The 23,481-nt window shown below is 49.6% G+C and overlaps 1 protein-coding gene across 1 annotated transcript in view; it reads right to left on the bottom strand.

Annotated features, from left to right (window-relative positions):
- Nucleotides 1–23,481, bottom strand: part of PDIA5 (protein disulfide isomerase family A member 5) — an 83,013-nt gene that overhangs the window by 25,510 nt on the left and 34,022 nt on the right. The window contains exons 6-10 of the mRNA XM_081072179.1: nucleotides 19,410–19,502; nucleotides 16,384–16,444; nucleotides 11,479–11,546; nucleotides 5,478–5,569; nucleotides 5,315–5,386 (exon numbers count right to left, since the gene is read on the bottom strand). Coding sequence (XP_080928305.1) covers nucleotides 5,315–5,386; nucleotides 5,478–5,569; nucleotides 11,479–11,546; nucleotides 16,384–16,444; nucleotides 19,410–19,502 — 386 coding nt within the window. The remainder of the gene's footprint in view (nucleotides 1–5,314; nucleotides 5,387–5,477; nucleotides 5,570–11,478; nucleotides 11,547–16,383; nucleotides 16,445–19,409; nucleotides 19,503–23,481) is intronic.

Raw genomic sequence — 23,481 nt, 5'->3', positions numbered from 1 at the left:
GCTGAAGCAGCAAGAGCCGCTGTATGTCTGTTCAAATCTCGACTCCACCACCGCGGGCTGCAAGACCTCAGGAAGCTGCCTAGCTTCACTGGAGCCTGCTCCCGTCTGGCATCACCGAGGGGCTGGTATCTACGTCACCAGCGGTCTGAGCAGGGAGGCTGGCAGGCGCCCTCTCTCCCTCCAAAGTTGAGGACAAGACTGCCAGTGACACAAACTCCCTGCTGCTTTACTGCCACCAGCACCTTAATTGCTGCTTTGAAAAAACCTTTTAGGATGACAAATGTGAAAAGACAACCATTGCTTCCTGCCTTTGAAAACCTACAATAGAGAAAAGTGTCAAGTTCCAGCAACCAGGGCTGAGAATTCATGAGAGCGGTGTGGCTGACACCATGGAATCCACCCCCCCACGAGGCCCCCACAGTGGCACCCACCACCCTCACAGCAGGGCCTGGGTGTACAGCACCTCAGAAGCCCTCTCTGGCGCTTCTGACTGGGCCCCGCGGGCAGCCTTAGCCACTCTGTCCCAAGCAGTGGGATGCCGCGGGGAGATGGCAAACCACTCTCAGCCCTAGTGCAACCAACATCAGACCCAGTGGTGGCAAAAATCGAGCTTCCGAATGAGTCACCAGCCAGACAATGGTCCCAGCCCAACACAAGGAAACCTAGGCTCCTAGACTTGGGTCAAAATACCAACCCCTCAAAACACCATCAATTCCACTTCAGGGAATTTATCTTTACAATACACCCACACACGTCCAAAGTATGTGCATTCAAAGGTATTCATTGTAGATGATTTGTCACGGCAGAGACTGAAAATAACCCTGTGTCCATTGGCAGGAGATGGTTAGGTACACGGCAGTCCATCCACACAAGAGAGGGCAGAACATGGCAAAGAACAAGAAAGCTCCACGCGCGGATGTGGACAGTCTGCTGGGATTCACATAACAGTGCTAGCAAATTCAGGGCAGATAAATAAAATATATATACTCACATTTGCTTGCATCTGCATAAAGAAGCTAATCAAAGTTGTTACCTCTAGGAGGTGGGAGGGAGAATTGGATGAAGAAAACAAGTGGAAGCGAGACTTTGCAATGTATAATTTTTAAGTATATTTTTAATTATGTGATTGGAACCTATTCAAATATTAAAGTAACTTTTTAAAATCCAGCAAGAGCATACATACTGAATGGAGAAGCCATGGCTTAGCAGCAGTACAAGCTTATGAAAATGCCTGAGAAACTTCTAGCTGAACACAGAGAACACACTCCGTAACTACTAATACAACACGACAGGAGTATTTTTTTTTAAGTATGAAGCCACAGGAGCAAAAAGAAGAGGAAAGAAGACAATAAACAGAGGAAAGAAAGTCTTTGCAATTTTAGAAGCTAGAAAAATGACGTACCAACAGAGGGCAGACACCTAAGTACTGGGTGCAGAGAAGGTGCGAGAGCCAGAGAAGCACAGCGACGTGCTGTGTGGGGCTCAGGCTCCAAAGGCCCCACAGGCCCCATGTCCTCGCAGTGGGGCTGTGGCCTGGGACTGAGAGCAGCTGAGCCCTCAGACCCTGTCTCCCACTTTAGCAGCCAGGTAAGCACCCCTCTCCCACCCAGTAGACAACAGGAAGTTTACTTTCGGCAGAAGATTGCAGAGCTGGGCATAGTGGTAAGACTTACTGGAAAGGGAGGGATCGATTAGAAGAAGGCTGAGGCCAAACACTATTACCGAATTATGCTTTTTACTGTCTCACTCCTTAAAACTGGGGCTCCCTCTTATCTGTGTACCTCCTACACCTAACACACAGCAGATACCCAATAAATGCTTTTTGAAGAAATGGTGGAATGAGCAAAGAATGGTTAAAGGAACTGGAGGTGTTTAACCTGGAGAAGAGAAGATCTGGGGAATAACTATCCTACAGTATTACAGACTGCATCAGGAAGAGAAATGAAGATTTATTTTTTATAAAGGAGAACCAACACCAATTGGAAGCTCCAGGGAAAAAACTTCAGCTCACGAGAAGTAAGAACCTTCTACCTACAGCAGAGGAGCAGGACAGAGAGCTGAACTGAGAGTCAGGAGACCTGGGTTTGAGTCTTAGTTCCTCCATTTTCCACCTCTAGGGGCTTAGGGAACCAACTTAACTTAAAACATCTACAAAACAGTATATTTGTGAGCTTTTTTTATCTACCTCTCGGGTACACTGAACTTGAGACAGTACTTTGCAAATGTAGAAAGTACTACCCAAATATTCCTAGATATTATTCATAACCTAAATCATGAAATTCAATCAAATCTGAATGGGTAGCCTCGAAATGAGCCACAGCCCTGTTCTTAGGTGGGACTGAGGTAACTCCATCTGTCCTAGAGGAGATGCAAACATTAAAGGGAGCTGCTGGGGGCAGACTCCCTGATTCTGACATTCCCTTCCCATCCTGCCACTCGGAGTTGTGGGGCTCCTTCGTACAAAGCAGATGCTTGCCTCAGGCAGATGCCTCTGCCATGGATGAAAAGATACAACTCTAAGCCTTACAAGAAAACTCTGTGTTTGTTTTCAGCCTGCTTCTGGTTAGTGTAAAAATACACAGGCAGGAATGGACAGCTAGGCCAACATGGGATTGCCACTTCTGCACACTCTACCTGCCATGCCCAATTCAGTAGCATGAAATCTGCGGAGAGGGGAATGAGAAATGCAGCTGTCAGGAACACAAGAGGACACCACTGCCTCAATGAGCAGTGCACCCCACAGTCCTCGCACATTTGACACCGGGACGCCCCACCCGGCCTCACACCGTGCCCACCAGCCAGGGTCACCTGTCAGAGGGTGAGATCTGGACTCCTCTCTACTGAGCTTCTGAAAGTCATCCGGAGAATTAGGGGGGCTGGATCCACCCTCATCCTCTCCCCTGGGCTGCCATAAGCCGTGAGCCACAGAGAGGCCCAGGGGAGCAGCACAGGGAGGAAGGAAAGGTGGGCCACTGCTACCCACCAGGATTTGGGGGAAATCCGGTAAAGACTTAAAACTCTACCACACAGAGCTGCATATCCAGGAGGAAATTCGCCAAAATATCACAACACATTATCTTTGGGCAATGAGGGTGGAGGCTTTTTTGTTTAACTATATTTTTGAGTTTTTCTATAATAACATACCTCACTTGAATAGCCTTAAAATCTGTTTTTAAAAGGTTTTTAAAAAAATTAAGCCAGGTGGCAGCACAGTGGCATTGCTAGCTCTTAATGGGGTAGGAGATGAGGCAGCTCAGTGGGGGTCCTTCAGGCGGGGTTCTTGTCCCAGCAGTGCTGGGGGAGCAAGCTGTAACCATGTCTTTGGAGGAGCTGCCCTCACACGTATATCCCCGACACAGTGGTCAGGTGGCTGGGTGGCTCTGGAGGGGCTGCCCAGGGAGACACAGGTGCTGTCTTCCCTTCCCTGGAGTTATCCCACCAAGCGTCTCAGCTTGGAGACCCAGGGTGACTGCAAGCTGCTAACAAGGTGGGTGAGGAGAGGGAGGAGGCTGGCGATGGGAAGTGGGGCGGCAACAGCCCAGGACAGAGATTGGGAGGCAGCCCTGGGTTTTGGACAGGCCAGAGCCAAGGCCAGTGAGGGGTGGCGGTGTGCTGAGAGCCGGGGTGGGGGACAGACGGCCGGCCACAGGAGGAGATAATAACCTCTCAGATGTGTTCCCCTTGTCGACCGTGAGTAAGCAATTCTCAACACTTTTTAAAAAAAAAACAAACCTTATCCTTCCAGAAATATCTGAGTGTATTTTGAAACCAGAAAAGGTTAAAGAAGGGGAGGGAAGCAGACAGATTTTATGCGCTGGTGACAAATGAGATTGCTATTTGTTGAAAGCTTCTCCCAAAGCAGAGTGAGCTCTGCCTGGCTGGAGGAGAGGACATGCTTATTATCAAAGGAAAAAGGCAGATGGGGAGCAGAAGGCCCATGTTCAGACAATGAATACGTGATAATGGGGAGCTGCCTTCCTGGGCAGGGCTGCAAATGAGGAAATACATGGGAAGAGAGATGTGAAATGCTCCCAAGAAATAAAAGACGCTGTGCAAACATGGTGCTATCATTGTGTTTTATCTCCTGGGCCCTCGGAAACTGACAGAAGACTGAGAGTTTCAACTTCTAGAATCTAACCGGTTTTTTTCCAGTGGGTTTTTTTGTTTGTTTTTGATACAAAACTCATCCTTTCCCATTCTGGAAATACACATTTTCAACCTCCACATCTTTAGATAACGAATTCTTTAAGCCTGTGACCCACTGATGATATTAATAAATATCCAGAATGCTGGCAACTGGAGGAAGGGGAAGGGGCTCTGAGCAGAACTCAAGAGAGCGAATCTGGACGGTGGGAGCTGCTGCCAGGTGGGACAAGCCACTCCATCGCTGTGCACAGTTACCTCATTCACAAAATAAGGGTAATAATAACATCTTCCTTATAAAGCTGTTCTGAGGGTTGCATGAGAATCCACCCACATAAGGTGCTTAGAACAGTGTCAGCCACAGAGTGGAGCCCTGAAAATGTGAGCTGTTACTATTCCAAGAACTATGCACAAATAATCACACACTGGCAGTGACTGGTAAGTGATAAACGGATGCCAGGCCAAACATAAAGCGAGCCGGGGGAGTGGTCAGCTGGGATGGCTTGCGGAGGCTTCCAGTAGGTGGCCCTGACCCAGCTCCGGGCAGGAGGGAGGCAGACTCCCCATCCAACACACCAGTCAGGCTCCAACCATCATGTCAAAACCACATGCTGAGCAGGGAGGGGCCTCCAGGTGAGGGGCGGTTTGGGTTATAAGGATCTAATCACATTACGAAACAGGATGAAGCAATGTCTGTGGGGAGTGCATGGTGAAGGGCAAAGTCCTCTGCAAACCTAAGGCACTGGAATATTTCTTAGCCGCACAGCACCTAATACAGTGCTATGTCTGAAGTAAGCGTTCAATTGACAATTTTATTTTCAGAGAGACCTGCAGTGAAACCGCTCTCAAACCTGACACCCGGGGTGAGAAGCGCCTCTCTCCACAAGACAGAGAGTGTGCAGGAAACATCTATTTGAAATGCAGTCGTCACAGAGTCATACCAAATCCTCTCCACATCTGCGTCCTAAAACCATAGCGATCGCTCCCCTCACCCAGGCGAAACTCAGAAACAGCTGTGTGGGCATCACAACAGGTCCTTTCCCTTCCTTGTTCTCTTCCCCAAACTCCAGCCAGACCCTCAGCCAGAGCCCTGTGACCAGGGACCACCCTGGGGCCCGGCAGATGCCCCTCCCTGTGGGCACCCGCACCCCCAGGCCAACACCCAACTTACTTCTTCAGCCACTCCACAATGTCCTCGGCTGTGGACCCATAGTTGTCATACTGGAACAGAAACCGTCCTTTCCTGTGAAATGTGGAGAGACAATGTGGGCTCAGCTGGGGACGCAAACACCATCAAGGCGGGGCGAGCACCAGCAGTGAAGCAGGGGACTTACTCGAAGTAGCAAATGGTGGGGTAGCCACGGACGTTGAACTCCTCCTTGATGTTTTCAAATTCGGAGGGGTAGATGTTCATCCCGGCCAGTACCTGGGAGCAGAAGGAGAACAGACCTGTCCATCCTCTGCCCCTCAGACACTTCACATTGTCCATGCACTTCCTGTCCAGCTGTCCCACCAAAATGGTGAGAACATGATGAACGGGACAAAGCCCCGTAGACTGACGTGCAGCCCAGGGCAGTGGGAGAACAAGGCAAGTTAAGCCAGCTGGGAATGATGGCCGAGAGCACCTAACGAGATAATGAGGCATCTGGGCCCAAGTGTTGCCCTCATACAGGGGTTCCCTTTTACCTGCCGTGCAAGAAGAACCACCCGAGTACAAAAACAAAGTTCTGGGGGTTGAAGGAGACACCTGGTCTTGCTACCATATTCAAACAGATCCTGGAGCGGGACCACTGCCACCCAAGTACATATGATGCCTTTTCTTTGCCCACATCAACTAAGCTTGCATTCTACTCCCAAGTTATGGAATCACCACTCAGACACTCCACAATGTCCTCGGACATCTTCCTGGATACCTCGTGGCCTGTCTTCAATCTGTCCACCTGGGCTTCATGCATGACGTTCTCAGACCTCACAGCTCTATGTGGCCAAGGACAGTGTGTGGTTCTCATGACGATCCGCCTGCCTAACTCTCCTCCTTCCAGACCTTGCTAGGTTTCCCCAACTCACTCTCTTCCTGTTTCTGACCATCATCTACAGCCTGACTTGACCATCATCTCCAAAGTCTGAACATGTTCTGGTTGCAGGGGTCCACATAGCCAATACCCCTGCATGGGAAAGGAGAATTTTAGTAGCTGTGTTACTGAAGACAGGGCTAAGTTCTAAGAACAACTCAGAATAGGGTCTCCTACAATTCCTTTCCTGAAGCAAGAACTTTCTTCTCTGGGGCAGGATCAGGCTCCCAGAAAGAGCACTTTGAATCTGTTCTCACAAGAGAATGCAGCGTGGCCAGATCCAGGAAGCGATGTTCCCCAAAGCAGGGCAGCAGAGAGAAGAGGGGAAAGGAAGTTCAAAAAAGCCAGGAGCAGTTACAGAAGCAGTGAGAAGAAACCCAGGAAGCTGAATTTTACTGAACAATACATAAGGACGCACAGGAAGAGAAAAACGAAACAGTAGTTTCATCAGACAATGAATTTGATTCAGAAGACAGTTTCCACTTAGGAGTATGTGACCTTGGGCAAGGAACTCACCCTTGCTGAGGTTCCTTGTTTGGAAGATGTGGGTGATGAGACCATCACAGGAGCCTTAAGAGAACTGAACGAGACGATCCATGCCAGAGGTTTCGGCACAAAACTGGGGCTCAATACACCTCAAGTTCTTTATGTCCTACCACATCCTCCCAGGGATGGAAGCTACCTGTGCCTCTGGCAGCTCCATCCCTAGAGGCATCTAAACATGTCTTTCCAACTGGTTTAAGGTCCTAGCACAGTGCCTGGCACACAGCAGGTGCACAATAAATGCTTGCTAAAGCACTGGTTTGTTTTTGTTTTTGTTTTTTCTTCCAGCCCATTTTGGAATGCTGCAAGGAATACAAGAAAAATACGCCTGAAACAGAACTTACATGAAGCCCTGAAACCCTGTAAAAGCCATTCTGTTCATTTCCCCAGACTGATTCAGCAGCCTTTCCCAGTAATAACTGTCGACTTTAAAGTTCTTTTTTTACGTTTAATTGATCTCCCTAGTGTCAGTGCACACCCGCTACAAGATTAATCTTCCACACCCTCCTCTTTCATTACCGCACTTCCCTGCACAAAACCTTTCAAGCCCATGAATACAGGCTAAAGTTGAACTCCACACACAAAGACCATATGGTCCCTACCTCATTTCTGAATTCTTCTTTCTTACAAAACCTTTAATTATACACCTGCTAGGGTCTGGATTTCTTATTCTCCCAAGAAAGAGTCTGAGATTTCTGCACAGGAAGGAAGTTGGACCATGGTAGATGGGAAATATACCACCGTGGCCAGGAGGTGGGATCAGGTCATGATGCTGGGTTTGAACTCTAACCCCCCACTTAGTAGATGCATTTTCTTGAATAAGTCACAGGTGCCTCTGTGTCTTAGTTTCCTCATCTGCAGCCACGTCTTGTGGACGCTGTGAAGATTAAATGAAATAGTACCATGTTTCCCTGGAAGTAAGACCTAGCCGGACCATTAGTTCTAATGTGTCTTTTGGAGCAAAAATTAACGTAAGACCCGGTCTTATATCATATTATACCCAGTATTATATTACATTACATTATATTATATTATATTATATTACACCTGGTCTTACATTCTATTAAAATAAGACCGGGTCTTCCATTAATTTTTGCTCCAAAAGACGCATTAGAGCTGATGGTCCGGCGATATCTTATTTTGGGGGAAACACGATACGAGTATCTACAACACTCAAAACACATTAGATCTTTCCATTAATACTAAGAGACTGCGATTCTGCTCTCATTTTCAGAACACCCACTGTGCCCTTACTTTGTGTCTTCTAGTGCCTTTTCCTAGGATGCCCACTCCCCATTATCTCAGCTACCACCGGAGACTCATCCGGCCTTTAAGGCAAATTCAAATCCCACCTTCACGGGTGGCCTTTCTAAACCACCTTTGCTTGGGAAGAACTCTCAATTATCCCAGTTTCTGTAGCACTACTGCACCACTTTGGGGACGTTCATTAGTTAATGAGATAAATATTTTTTGAACAACTACGTACTGTTACTTTTTGGAGTTTGTGAAGTTGAATGAGGTAAAACTGGTCTCAGCTTCAAGAGATGTTAAAGCCACAGAAGATGACACTGAGCCACATGTGCCCGGGACCATTCACTTGACACAACACGCTCTTCCTCATGTTCAGCCCATGTTGTGACAGGAATGGTCACAGAAGCCCCACAAGGCTGGAAGCATGTGAGCCAGTGCCCCAAAGAGGGTAAGACTGGCACAGATGTTCCAGGAAGAGAAAATGGAGGCAAGACAAAATAAGATTTGGCCCCAGAAATGGGGGACACGTTAGTTTAACTGGACTGTGGGACACACAGAAGGGGAGCAGTTAGAGAAGGCTGGGTGAGCTCACTGAGGTCACTTTGCCTAAGAAACCAGGACTTTACTCGAGAGGTGCTAGAGAGCTACTGAGGGTTTCCCAGCTGCACATTCTGAAGCATAGAGACTGGGCTGCAGAGGGAGCGTGTAGGGCAGGGAGACAAGGCAGCAGTGCTTGGCAGCCCCCCTGTGTGGCTTACCCAGGGCCTGACTCAGGACGGTGGGCAGGAGGCAGAGGGGCAGAGATGTATGATGCTTGGGGAAGTTGGCAGTGGAACCTGGGGGTACCCAGGAGAGTCATGAGGGAAAACTGGCAGTCTACAAGATGGAAAGAGACTGGATTTTATTTTGACATCCTGAATTTGGGACACAGGGAGAAAACTCCACACCAAGATGTCAAGCAAGCAGTCTGACACGTGGTACTAGAGCTTAGGGACTCAGGCTCTATGGAACATTATGTTGAAGCTATGGTGGTAGATAAAATCACTGAGGGACAGACCATAATGAAACAAGGCAAGTTCAGTGCCAGGCCCTGTTGCAATGTGTTAATACGAAAGAAAAGAGGGTGGAAAGCAGCACCTGGGAAGCACCACCATTTTAGTGCGTGGGAGGAATGGTAAGTACAGAGCAGTCGGGTGTCAATCATCCGTATCTGTGAACCGTCTGGAGGTTCTAGAGCTGTCTCCCCACTCCAGCCCATTTACTCTTCACAACACCCCAGTGAGGAAGGCAGGGTGGCCACCATCATCATCATCCCCATTTCACAGATTTCCCATCTGCAGGCTCCAAGGCTCGTTGCCCATGATGTCCCAGCCAGTTAGTGAGAGAAGCAGGTTCTGTTTCTTCTAGTTGTTTGTTTGTTTGTTGTTTGGAAGCACGTACCCTTCACACAAGTAATGTTCAGGGCGACCCATGCAAAAGAGCCTAGTGTGAGCCCAGGGCCAGGAGGGAAGTCCTTCCTCCCACAAGCTTCCTTCCCATGTAGTCTCTGTCCTTAATAACTGATTCTCTGATTTCCTTTAAAAAGAGGAACAGTGCTTTTAATGTCAATATAGAGCTTAAACTAAAATGTACCCGTGAGTAGTAAGCCACACACTCATTTGTTCATTTATCAGCACGTATTGGGTACCTACTATGAGCTCGGCCCCATGCGCTGTACTGAAAAAACAGACATGATTCCAACAGCCCCTGTGCTCAAGAAGCACACATTTCAGTGAGAAAATCATAATGAGTATCAACTGGTGAACAAAGTGATCTAAAGCAAAAGCAAAGATGGGCAGACCTGCCCTGGACAGGTCACCTCCTCTCTCTGGGCTACTGCTCCTGGTCTGATGGGGGTCAGATTAGACAGTTCTGACGTCGGAGGATTCTGTGATGTCTTTGACAGTACGTGGCAAGGGTAAGCTCTGTGGGAGCAGCCTGTAGGAATCCTGAGTCTGGCAGGAAGATGTAAATGCAGCAGGGGCTGAGAATCTTCTACAAGGTGCACGAGACTGGCACCAAGACCTCGTCTGCTTCAAAGGGGCCGGCCAGGTAACTTGTGATCTGATTAGAGCTGTTTACCCTCCACTGCACAAGTGTGGGAGTTGAGCGGAGCAGTTTTCTAAGTATACTGTGTGGGTGCAGGTAGGGAGAACACTGTGGGTAATTAAGTCTTTTCTCCAGGCAAAATCATCTTAAAATACGGTGTCTACTGAGGCCCCAAAATGTGAAGTGAAACTTCCCCACAGTGATGTTGGTGTTCCCCACAGCTAAACATCTGCAGGCAAGTTGCTAAAAATTCATTAGGGAGAAACAAGCGGGACCTTGGTATCCACCAGAATGAGGTCAAAAGAGAAAGCACTGGTTCCTTGCAACTCAATCTTGCAGCCACCTAGCAGGGCTGTCAGCATGCCCAGGTGCTGCCACTAAAACTTTTTGAATTGACTTTGAACTAATTACCAACTTCATTGGCTCCACAAAGATCATGAGGCAGTTTTAAGACTCAGAACTGTCTTAATGGGACTTTGACCGGCCCTAGTCAGATGGCTGCCCTGGATGACCTTTCATGAAAGGTGTATGGATTTTCCCAGAGGAGCTAACAGTTCTTTTTCTGTTGCCACCAAAAAAACCCAAAAACAACTAAACAAAAAAACCCCAAACCTCTGTGGCTCAGAGTAAGTACAAAAATGGACAGACTTACGGCACAGAAGAAACACGCCCGGCAGGGTAGGGGAGACATAGAGGTGACGTGGACCGTCAGGCACTGATCCTCAGCCCTGCGTGAGGTCTGATGGCCCGGCCTCCCCACCTCCCTCGCTGACCATCCTGTTGCCCCTACTGCTCTGTAAGCCCTTCTTCCCTCTCATGTCCCCTAAGGTGGGCACCCCCGAGACAACCTTATCTCGTCTGCTCTCCCCCCGCACCTCCTGCACACTCCCCTTCAGACTCTGCAGGCACGCTCAGGGCTCCCACAAGAACCAAGGAACCCTGTCAAGCCCGGGCAGGAGACTGCCTCATGAACCTGCTTGTGCTTTGGGCCACCACTGGTGTCACCGTGCCCCTTTCCTGGCATTGGGAGCCTGGGTCCACTATGGAGTCCGGCCCCAGTAATTCTGGACTCCTGATGGTCTGTCCCTGGGCGGCTGGCCTCCCAGCCACACCCCATGTACCTCTTGCAGTTTTCCTGGCTATTTCATCACTGTCCTATGACAGGCGCCAAACTCTCCAGGTCCCAGCAACTCTACAGAGTTCTCAACATTTCCTGAGGACAGGTCTCTGAACCCCGTGCCTGGGTCAGTGGAGTCTGCAGTAGGGTAAATCCTCATGATTTCAAAACCTGCCCTCCCCTCATCCCCACCATATCCCCAGGGAGGGAGAGGGAGAAGACAAGAAGCAGCCAGCTCTGCCCGTCCCATGGTGTCTCACTTACAAAGTGGCCTCGAAGCTGGCTCGCAGCCTTCTGGAAATGTGGCATTATCCTCTTGCACATGCTGCACCCTAGTCACAGGGAGGAAAGAAACCAAACTCGGTTACAGGGGTTGCTGGGCCCTGTGCTCTGCCCTCCTTCCCCTCGGGCTGACCTCGACCAACAAACGTTTACCCAGCTTCCAGGAGCGCAGGATGGAACCCGACTCCAGGAACACATAAGGAACTGGAGGCAGTGTCCCTGGGCCCCAAAGACCTTACAGTCTTGATGGCATGAAACAGGACATGGTTCAGAAGTCACTTAATAAACCTGGGACCAACTGAGCACATGTGACACAGCTGGAGAAGGGCAAAGCACTGAGTAATTCTGAGCTGACAATGAGTTCCACAGGAATGAAGGGAAGCAGAATAGGTGCCAGGAGAATACCCCCTTTCTGCACAGCTAAAAGTCTCCCTGCACAGCCCAGCCAGGGGCTGCAAATGAACCTGAATCAGATTAGGAAGAAACGTGTGCAACCACAACTACACTGACTGGGGATTTTCACGCCTCTTTTCCTTCATTAACAAGGATAATTACACAACGACTGGAGGTGGCTCCAGCCCCCTGGGCAGAGTGCCAGGCCAGGATCAGAGTTCTCCTCTTCCCCCTGCTTGCTGGACGGCCCTGGACAGGTCACCTCCTCTCTCTGGGCTACTGCTCCTGGTCTGATGGGGGTCAGATTAGACAGTTCTGACATCGAGGATTCTGTGATGTCTTTGGCTCCACCCTCTCTGGGGTTCTGTGGTCCACCGCTCATACTCCTCCCGGAGTGGTGAGGCCTCCCCACGCCTTGCAAGACTCAGAGCCAAGACAGCCAGGCCTCAAACACCTACTACTACATCAGTGACCTTAATTTAAACCTATTGCTTTCCTTCAACCAAAGCAGGTCACATATCAGCCTAGATCCTGAAAGACACAGCACCAGTTTCCTGGGACGCAAGGCATTCCGACAGGCCAGGCTGTTCCTCTTTCTGACAGCCACTCTGCGCAAAACAGGCTTTGAGATGCAGCTGACGGCTGCGGACACCAAAGCTGCCTGGAACCCCGTGTCAGGCTGGCTCTCATCTCAGCACGGCCCTGTGGAGACAGGGCCACGCAGAGGCAGGCTGAGAAGCTCTAATCCATGTTTAGCTAACGCTTTGGCGGACAGTGGGCAGAGTAATACAGATCAAAGAGGTGCTCACACCCATCGGGCCAGATTTAGACACTGGCGAACTGTGAGCAGGTCAGACCCCCCCGGGACCACCTGAACCTCCCAGCACCAAACCTACTGCACAAGATGCGATGCGGGATATTTTGACATGAAGCTCTCTAAATGCCCATGGCCCCCTCCCTGGTAGCTGTGCCTGGCAGACAGATGGACACACACACACACCAGCATATTATGCCTGGGCTTCAGTTCCTGCCATTCGTTCAGGCTGAGCCTCAAAGAGACTCAGGAGAGCAGGCACAGCTGTGAGGTCGGCTCGCAACGCGCCCCCACGGTTTCTGCCCTCAGAAGACAAGACGCGCCTCTCCCTGTAACTGCCACCACACAGGATCCCCACAAGAGTCGTGAAGAAAGGAATCTGACACTTGTCCAGGGACTTTGTTCCCACTGTGAGGATTCAGAAGGGAGAATGAAAACAGGGACGATAATGCCACCTCCACTGGACACCTGTGCTCTCCCAGGTGGATGCCAGCAGGAGGGACAGACAACAGGAGGCTGTGTGGCAGAGGGAGGAGCTTGCTCTGGGGAGAATGAGTCCCAGGTCAGCATCTTCCCTTGACCACGCGCTGCCTGCGTGACCCGGGGCTACTGATGGAAGTGGTCTGAGCCTCAGCTTCCCCGCCTGTGAAGTGGAGCCAGCACCTGCCCTATAGGCTGAGGGACAGAGCCAACACCTGGGCGGGCGGGCAGAGCCAGGCATCCAGCAGGGGAGGCTCAGTCTCCACAGGCCTGAGGGTTTGCCTCCCGGCCCCCTGGGGGAAACACTTCCACAGGGAAGAGAGGATGTCACTCCACTCCCCAGGAGGGAAAATTGAGGGGCACACTTGCAGCCCTTCACTCACTCTTAACTCTGATTTGATGCGACGGGGGGAGTCTGAAACCCACTGGACTACAGTCATCAGTCAGGAGCTTAATTTATTATCTGTTCCTACATGTGTGGCCTCTCTCTTCCAGCTCTGTCTGTAGCCTGCAGCAACAGTGCCCCCCACGCCGCCCAAACAAGTAGTGTGTCAGCCAGCTATCTCCACGGGTGCAGGCCAGCTGTACTGGGGAAAGAAGGTATTGCGGGGGCAGGTGATAGAAGAGTAACAGGCAACTACAGGCCAAGCCAGTTTCCAGTTGAAGTTTACCAACAATACAGCTGGTACTGAGATTGCTATCTCAGTTTATCTTTCAACGGATTCAGAGGCAGGGGAAGAGATAAGACTAATTATCCCTCTCAAATCCCAAGGTTAGAGCAATCAGCCTATTATTTTCTCATTAATTCAGTCAACAAACATTTACTGAATAAATAGTAGGTCCTGGGGACCCAGATTCCTTGTCACAACTGAAGGCTCCCACTGCTTTTGGGTTCCTTCACCCTCAACATTATCAAAGGATCAGAGCCCTAGAAAACTTCCCAGTTTGGGAATTACTGTGTGTTTCAGGAATAAGTTGAATTATGAGGCCATGAAGGCTTGAGTGGATGAGTGTAATAAAAACCCAACTTTGTTTCATTAAAAACAACAAAAGAATCCTGGGGTTACCTGGGGACCCAGGAGGCCATCCAATCCGACCCCTCCACTACAAGTTTGAACTTCACAGCTCTGAGTTTTCTCCTTGCCTCCGCGACTACTAATTGCCCTGGGCCACCTACAAGAAATCTAACTTTTCCTACCCAGCTTTCTATTATGTAAAGACAATCACCACCCTTACATCTCTGCCCCCGACTGAGATGAGTAGGATGAGCACCGCCAGACAGCCTGGCGAGTGGGAGTGGGTGGGGGACATGACCACACTCAGGTGCAAACTGCCACTGAAGCACTGTTTCCATATAACTAGTGTCAATATACTGAAACCTGCACACTTATGACACGCACTGTATACTGCCGTACATTGTTTTAGTCTCATTTAACCGACGTGTTGAGTCCTGAAGGGTTCTGAGATAAACCATCCTCATCCTGTGTAGGCAGACAATTCACGAAGCGTTCGTGGTCAGGCAGTTAGTAAGGTTCCTCCAAGGAGTAACAAAAAGGGGTGAAACCAACCAGTGAACATTAATAGAGAAAATGACCCAGGGTTAAAGTGCAGAGCCAGATCTCACAGGAAGGGGGACGCCAGGGCCTCTGTCCACAGGCAGGCACCCCCCTGGGGCCAGAGAGTCGTCTTGGGGGAGGTCAGGTTGGGCTCAGCCAGCGATCACCATCGGCTGGGAGAGGCGGCTCTGATGGTAAACAAGCCACAGGTCCAAGTCAGGCAGAAGCCCACAGAAGGGCATCCGGCGGGGAAGGCCTGGTCACCAGGATGGGGATGGGAGGCATCTTTGCTCACAGGACTTCTCAGGAAGGGGGACTGGAGGTGGGCTTTCGAGAGTAAACCAAACCCCAGTACCACAGCCTGATCCCCGTCTGCGCTACGGACACGCATGGGCACACCCACCTCCCACCACACACGACCCCCTCTCTTTCCAACCTTTTAGGGACTATGTACTTCACAGGACCACAGCTCTAAGGGTCTTACAGAGGCTCTAATCCAGGGTTTTTCAATCTGTGGGTTGGGACCCATTAGATTACAGAGGTGGTCCACATGGAACATCTGAGGCTTTGGAGGACATACTGTCAACTCCTCAGCTCTGCTGTCGTAGCTTGAAAGCAGCCACACACAATGTGTAAATGAATGGATGTGGCTGTGTTCCAACGAAAATTAATTTATAAGCAAAGGCAGCCAACCCATGGGCCATAGTTTGCTGACCCTTTATTAGAGGGTTATGAAGTAGTAGGAAAAACCAATGACATCTTTTAAATAAAACAGAACAGAAAAGACAATAGCAGTGTGCACTACATCTAGTACAGTGGATAGTAAGTAGTAAAAGTAAGTATGGTTTTGTGAAACGTTTGTTTCAGCTTATTTATATATAATTACATATATATAATTTCCATTGCACTGGGTCGCAATGTAAAAGTTTTAATCCTGTGAATGCAATAAGAAGGTTTGAAGGCCCCTGCTCTGATCCAACCCCTTCTCTTACACAAATGGAAACGGAGGTGCAGAGGTGAAGGACTTATCCAAGTTCACCCCGTTTGCTGGTGGTGGCACACCTGGAATTAGAACCCAGTGATCCTTTGCTATTCCCATGGCCTCCTGCCTCATATAGAGACTGAACCCAAATACCGGGACTCTTTCTCCCTGGTCCTGATCCTGCCACCCCCTCAGGTGGCACCAGCAGTGGCGTGCAGGAGCCAGAGCTGGAGGAGCAGCTGCCCCAGAGGCCGGCCAGGCTCTGGATGGTGAGCAGCACCCTGGACAGCGCACTGAGACCAAGCCACACAGATGGCAGGAAAGGGGCTTCAGGCACCCAGGAGGCACGGGGGCAGAGGAAGGCAGAGGTACCTGAGAGGAGACCACTGGGTCTCCAGTGGTCTGGGTGGACCTTGGGGTGGAGAGGGCAGAGGAAGGCTGATTCTACTGAGAAACACTGATGTGGAAGCCGGAGGGGGAAAAGCCAGATGAAAAGCCAAGATGAAGGGAAAGAGGCACAGGTGGTGAAATGGGTGAGTGACAAGATTCAGAATCCTACGTGAGAGACCTGGGGCTCGTTCCCAGTCTCCCCACCCCACAACCCCCGGCTGCCCGGCCAAGAGTCTGAACTATGTCTGGCCGGAAGGAGAAACGTCACTCACAGGGGGCATAAAACATCATCAGGAGTGGCTTCTCTTCCTTCTTCAGGAGCCGTCTGAAGTCCTGAGGCACAAACAGAAAACACCACAGGTCACATACAACACAGTGACAGAGGAGCCACCTCCCCAGGGACCCACAGTGGTGCCAGGAGCGGATTGAGCACTTCAGAAATCCCACTGTCTGACTTGGAGATTGGAAGACACAGCACAGGGTCATGGCATGTCAGGAGCTGAAAGAAGCCCAGAGAAGATCTATTCTAGACCACACTTGCAAATTACAGATGGGAAAACGGAGGCCCCGTGGGTAATTTCCAAGGCCATGTGGTGGGCTTTCGGCTCCACCTGAACAATTATAAGTCTGCAAAGAGCTTTCTGTGTCCCATGAGGTTGTCAACTAGGCCGCCTCTCTTTGTGAGGTCTGCGGAGCGGTTGTATTGTGGTGGGTGGTTGTTTTCAGGTAGGCCCACCTTGGCCACATGGGGATCTGCTCGTCACCGGAACACAGGGTTAACCCATGCCTGTTAATCTCTTTCCCCCGGCCCCAGGACCCTCCGCCACCATCTGTGTCCCTGGAAGCCCACAGTATACAGGAACATAGGATACGAGGCATGCCCTCCACCCCCAGGAGGTTACAAGCTAAACTGATCATTTGTATGTGTAAAAACCTTTAGAGCAGTGCCTGGCACATTATTAGGCAATCTGTAATTATTGGCTAAATAAATGCAATAAATGTAAAAAGGCAAAGGTCACAACAGTGCTAATGGAGACACTTCAGTGTAATGCAGGACTGGACCCCTTTTTTCCAGGGAGAGTCAAGGATATTAAGGAAAAAGGAAATCTATCAGGGGCTGCGGAGAAGCACCACGACAGAGCATGTTTTGATTAAAATGAGCTCCTCGAACCAGTTTCCATAAAAGAAAATTAGATGTTTTTCTCTTCCGAGTAATAAGGAAAATAGGAGGAAATTTCAAAATGCAGCTTTCTGGCAGCAACAAGACATTAGGTAAATAGATGATGGTACCTCCGCACATTGGAATACTACTGCATCATTAAAAACGATGAAGAGGAATATTTAATGTCACAATAAGATGCATGTTACATTAAGCGGGGGGCGGGGGGAAGCAAGTTACAAAACAGCATATAGCATGTAATGACAGTTTCGTTAATATTTATGTACGCATTATGTTGAAAGCCTGAAAGGCTACAGAAAATACCAGCAGTGGGTATCTCTCAATGGGAAGGAATGGGTTGATTTTTTTCTTTCTCTTATGCATAAGCTATGCTTTCTAAATTTTCAACGATGACTATGTATTACTTATAATTTTCCAGCTAGATAAAGATTACAAATACTTTGTGGGAATTGAAAACATTTTATAATAAATTCTGAAAATGTTTACTCTTATTTACATAACTAGAGGGATAAAGCATTCATTTTAAGACAGAATTAGTAACTACAATCTGTGACCCTGACTAGGGGTGGAGGGTGCAAACACTTTGAAAAGGATCTTTCTGGAATCCCTGGAGATAAAAACCTGGTAAAACATCTGAGAAGAAAAAGCTTTTCTGAGACTGCAGCAATTGTTGCAATTAAGTTTCATACCCTGAGTAGTAACCAATATTACATTACATTCAAAGATAATTAGTCACTTTCAATAAGGATGGAATTCTATACTTACAAACATGAATTGCATTTTAGAACTTTTAGTTATTTTATGTGGGGATTCTATTAGCGGAAAAGCTAACTGTATCTATACTTATACATGAGAGAAAACAGCAGAAAGTATAACAAGAGGATTGCCTACAGGAGTGAAAAAGTATTTCTGCTTAATATTTCTAGTCACAGACGAGCGATCTTAAAGTTTGAGGGCATGGGTATCTTGGCTGAGGGAGGTAGCAGGCTATCACTGTCCAGAGAGGCTAAAAACACACATCATCAGACAATCTACACAGGAGCAACCATCTATTTAGGCTCTTTTTGCACTGCCATAGGCACAGGTGCCACCACCTTCTGACACTGGCCCCCAACATACTTTTTAAAAAGGCTTTCTCTTCCAGCTGTTGACACTGGCACTCTCTATCCCAGAGACACGTTGATGCCCAGCCCCTTCATTCAAGCCACCCCAGACCCACTTGACTAGCTCACAATGATCACACGTGACCCCTCCTCCAGAAAGTAGAAATGGCACCATTTTCTTTTGGGGTAACAAGCATTAAGAGTCAATAATTTTCAATGAAAGGAGAGGGGAGGCAGTGGAAGATAAAAGGTACTTTTTATGTTATCAAGATAAGAACATTCTCCCTCCATCTACAAAAAAGCACTGCTGGCCTCACAGACCATTTGAAATGTAACAAAGAAGTTCCTGCCCATCCCATTGTGAAGGCAGAGCCAAGCAGACAAAGCACACACATCTGCATGGTGCAAACACAAGTACACATGGATGAAGAGATGCATTCAGGTGAGGTGGGCAGGCTTCCAAAGAGGGGTCAGGGTCGCATAGAGACGATAATCTGAACCACCCTTCCACTGCCCCCCAGCCCCCTCATCCTGGCCTAATCCAAAAACTGAAGCTTAAGAGGGCAAATAATTTGTTCAAAATCACACAATACTCAGAACTGTAGAGACTTGACCCAAGTCTCTGGAAATCCAACTCAAACCTCTCAGATTATTCTTAAAAAAAAAAAAAAGAAAGGTAAAAAAACACACAGCCAATCCTAGCAACAACGAGTTTATGTAATAAGGAGGGGACATTTAAATTGATATTCCTTTAAGGAAACCCTAAACACATTAAAATACATTAAATAAGGTGGTGAAGAATGGAGGACGCTCTCAGGCAGCCAGCCAGTGATCTGTTGGTTCCGGCATGGAGCTGGGAAGGATCAGATACGAGGGCCCTGGCCCAGCACCGGTGGAGGAAAACACAGGTGGTCAGGGCCACTCCCATCTCTCAGCTCCTTGGCCGTCTCTCCTCAGGAGAGCCCAGCTCAGGGGAAGCTCCCAGTGTCCATCAGCATTGATGAGGATTAATTACCTTTTCACTGTCAATGTGGACAACATCTTTGGCTCCAGGGTCTTCCTCCCACAGTGGGGGCCCTTTGGGATCCTTCAGAAAGGCCAGTATAGACTGAGGAAAAGAAGAGAGAGGGAAAACTCGTTTTAGCCAAGAAGAGGGAGGTAGGGGAATCGGGAACCCGCCAGTTCTCCTGCCTGGAATGGGACTGCATGTGGCATAGGGGCAAATGCTTAGGGGTGTACCATTCCATTGCCCACGTCATCACTGCTAAGGGCCCAAAAAATGTATGCTCACCACCCCCACCATGATTTTTCAGCCACATGATACCTTACTGGTCAGCTGATACCTGTGCTTCTCCAAGGACCAGAAAAGAGGCAATTTGAGACATTTGGCTTACTCAAACCAGAGACATATTCATGATTCTACTAAATCTCATCTCCTCCAGTAAGCCTCTCTGAACAACTTGAATAAAGGCCTCCAGTTGTGTCCAAAGGAGACATTTTCACATTCACGCAGCCACTAAAACTGTCAACCACATAAGCAGGTAATCATACCTAGTTGTAACCCACTTGGAATTTCGTGATCTAAACTGGCTTGGGAATGTGTTAAATCCTGATCCCCCTCCGTGGGGCTCAGGCTGGCAAGCGCCAGGACAGGGGGCGCATCTCTGGGGACGCCTGGTTGCTGTACGTCTTGAAGACCACTCCCCCACCGTCCTGCTTCTAACGGTCCGGGAGGTCCAGGACAAAAATCTGACAAAGACCTTCAGGGTAAAGGGTTTAATTGGCCTTTGTCATGTGGACAACTGACCCAAGTCACTGCTCCCTTTGAGCAAGACACACACGGGGTGGGGAACAGGGGGCATATCACTCCCCTTCCCTTCCCTCCCCACCTGCCATACTTCTCAGGTCCACGACAGACTAGACATTGCCTTTCCTCTGAGTCACTTTGGGAAATGGTGCTCAACGTTGATGAGAACCAGAAATGGGTACCAGAAACCAGCCAAGCCTTCATCCTTTCACCCTGGAGGGGAGGTGCTGACCTCCACATCAACAAATGGAGCCCTCAGTGTCCCTCAATTTGAGGCAAGATTCTGCTACTTCTGTCCACTTTGATCAAGCTTCACTGAGCAGACTGGTGGGTCCTGTGGAAGGTGGGGGAGGGCGGGAGGTCTGGGGTGAGCAAGGGGGAGACCCTCATGGTGAAGCTACACAGTCAGCCCCCCCCACTGTCACACACAGAGGACCCAGTGAGGCTTGTTATTTCTGGAAACTCCTATTTGGAAAGAGCACTGTGGGAGAATGGGGGACAGCCAAAACGTCATCAGATTTCATTTAGGTAATGATCCCTGTCCATCCAAACAGAGTTATGAAACACCTCCTGGCAAGAGAAGAGGGGCTGTTTCCATCACGGCAAAGGCAGATCCACTTTTTCTCACTCCCTTGTCAAAACTTCACCATGACAGTACGAGCCAAAAGGGAACTGGCAGGGCCTTGCCAACACCTGTGCTTGCCCACAGCTGCAGAGGCACCTGTCCACCTGGGCCACGTGAGAAAGATGCTCGTGGGTGCCCCCCTGCATGCTGTTCCAGAAATACCTGGTACAGGGCTTCTCAATCTAGGGTGCACAGTGGACTTCAGGAGCCTATGAAACCCCAGACTTCCATGAAACTTTAATGTATGCACTCACACTCTCTAGGGAGGTCCGTGGCTTTCAGGTGACTCAGTGGGATGAAGAACCCAAAACAGTAGGAACCACTGCTCAAGGGAGCTCCTGTCCCACACCAGCACAAGCTGAGTTAAAGGGTTAGCACAGCCTCCCCATTTTCCCCACCCCCACCTCAGCACCAAGAAAAAAAGAGATGTGGATGGAAATGGAAAGAAATTGCCTCTTTTCATGTAACAATTGAAAGGTTCATACTAGCACTCTTCTGATTTTCGGATATTCCTCTTTAATTGATGTTGAATAATCCCATTCATAGGTTTTCTCCAAGTTGGCCTCACTGACAAGATCTTGGGTGGAAACGTCTGCAGGGCGCAGCACCTGGGACCCCACACTTAGCTGTCCTGTTCTGGGAGCTCTGAATCCCAGAAATATGGCCTAGCTCCCCGTCCCTTGGTCTTTAGGATGACTTCGTGGCTGTGAAACCACACTCACAGCTACAGGCCCTTGGAGAAGGGCATCAGAGGGCCATCTGCATTTTGGCTTCCAGGCACCTCTGGTCCTCATGACTTAAACAGTAAGGATTTGTCTGGGCAGACTGCTGACAAGCAGAAGGCTGCTTAAACAGGAGTTCCCTCCTGAGTTTCCTGCTCTTTACCCTCACTTTTCTGGCCTTCGGGCCTCTTTAAGGGCCACAGCATAGCCCCTGTGACCAGGACCCTGCTGAATGGTACAGGATGACAGCAGCAATAGCCAGAGCACGATCCTGAGACTGTGTGCTCCCTCCGCCAGGTGTCCTCCATCTCTCTGGAGATAAGATGCCCAGGAGAAACCCTGAAAGGAACACTAACCGATGACCAAGGAGGGCCTTTGTCTCAGCTACTCCTGCCGAAAAGCAGAAGCTGTCAGGCGGTCGTGAGGATGCTATGCCAATCCCCCCGCCCTGGAGAACTCCAGGGACTCTACCCCAGTCCCTGATGGCCCTGTGGGCTTTGGAGACCCTGGGACAACGATATACCCTCTCTCTGAAAGAGACTCTGACCATCTACAATGCTCAGTCCACCTCTCTAGCTTATTGACACAAAAGTCACAGAAGGATAAGATCCCACGCACCTCATCTTTGCAAGGAGGTGGGCAACTGCCAGGACTCGGCCTCCCGCACCCAGGCAAGCGCAGACCACCAGGCCCCCTTGTGCCTTTCCTGCTACTACAATTCTGAGCAGCTGCTATCCCCGGCTCCACCATTCTAGGACAGACTCCTTGCAGGGCCAGCTACGCACACATTGAAGACAACCTCCAAAAACAAAATCAAAGGCCCCCGCTTCCTCCTTCCGTCGCTGCACACGCAGCTCCCCCGCCCCACCCCACCCAGCTAAATCTTATTCCTGGCACATGTTCTCTCCAAGGACTTCAGTGAGGTCTTCGCACAGAGTAAGAGGGGTTAAGCAACTCTAGTGGACAGAATTGTCTCTAAGTGTCTAAGTGGGTGTTAACGATGATTAGTAATCAGGCTGAGTCTGTATCAGGTAAAAGATACAGCAACTGAAAAAAGAGCACATTAGTGGATAAACACGAGATGACCAGGGTGGGGGGGGGGCGTTGGGGGGCTGCGGCAAGCGAGAGGGGCACTGACAGCTGCACAGACAGAGGGACAGACAGGAAGGAATGGAAGGAGATACAGATGGAGAGAGAAAGAGAGAAAGAAGCACAGGGTGTAGTCTGAGAAGCAGGAAAATCAGAGCGAGCCCAGCAGAAACAAAAGAAATGCGTGGCCCCAGGCAGGGCCAGGGAATCCTGCCTGGACCAGAAGCAAAAGAGGGCTGGCTTCCGGAAGGGGATGTGTATGGTGATGGAGCAGAGTCCAGGGGCAGGAGAAGGGCTCGGGGTGGGGCTGTGATAACAGGACTGCACTGACAGGTCACAGGATCTCCATACTTATTAACATGTTCACCGATGCTTTTCCGTAGACTTCTAAATTGGATTTATAGGAGGGAATGTCTCGATTACATCGGCATCTCATTTGGAGCTGCATCAGCCACAGGTGCCAACCTGCCTGTGTCCGCGTGCTGTGCTCGCCTGGGCACAGAAGCCCCTCCCCGCCTAGGGCAGCCACTTGTAGGCACTGCTGCAAAGACGAGGAGGGCTTGAAGGCACAGCAGAGGGAGCCCCAGGCCTAGGCCTTTGGAGGGGAGAGGCGTGACGTCACATGCCTCCCTGGAAGGCTGCTGACAGATTCACACACTAACAAGGCTGGCCGTCCCGCTGTTAACAGTTACAAACTTTTCCTGATATTCTGCTGACATATGCTCTGGAGATAAGAATCCCTCAGGTCATTTGGAAGAGCTATTTGTGCTCTCTGCCCTTCCTTCTCTCAGAGAGAAGCTGCCAGACTTTTGGCATCCATTCAGACTCCAGCTCTGCTGAGAAT

This window comes from Rhinolophus hipposideros (assembly GCF_964194185.1).
Source record: "Rhinolophus hipposideros genome assembly, chromosome: 2".
Lineage (NCBI taxonomy): Eukaryota > Metazoa > Chordata > Mammalia > Chiroptera > Rhinolophidae > Rhinolophus > Rhinolophus hipposideros.
This window is presented reverse-complemented; position numbering and strand designations above follow the sequence as displayed.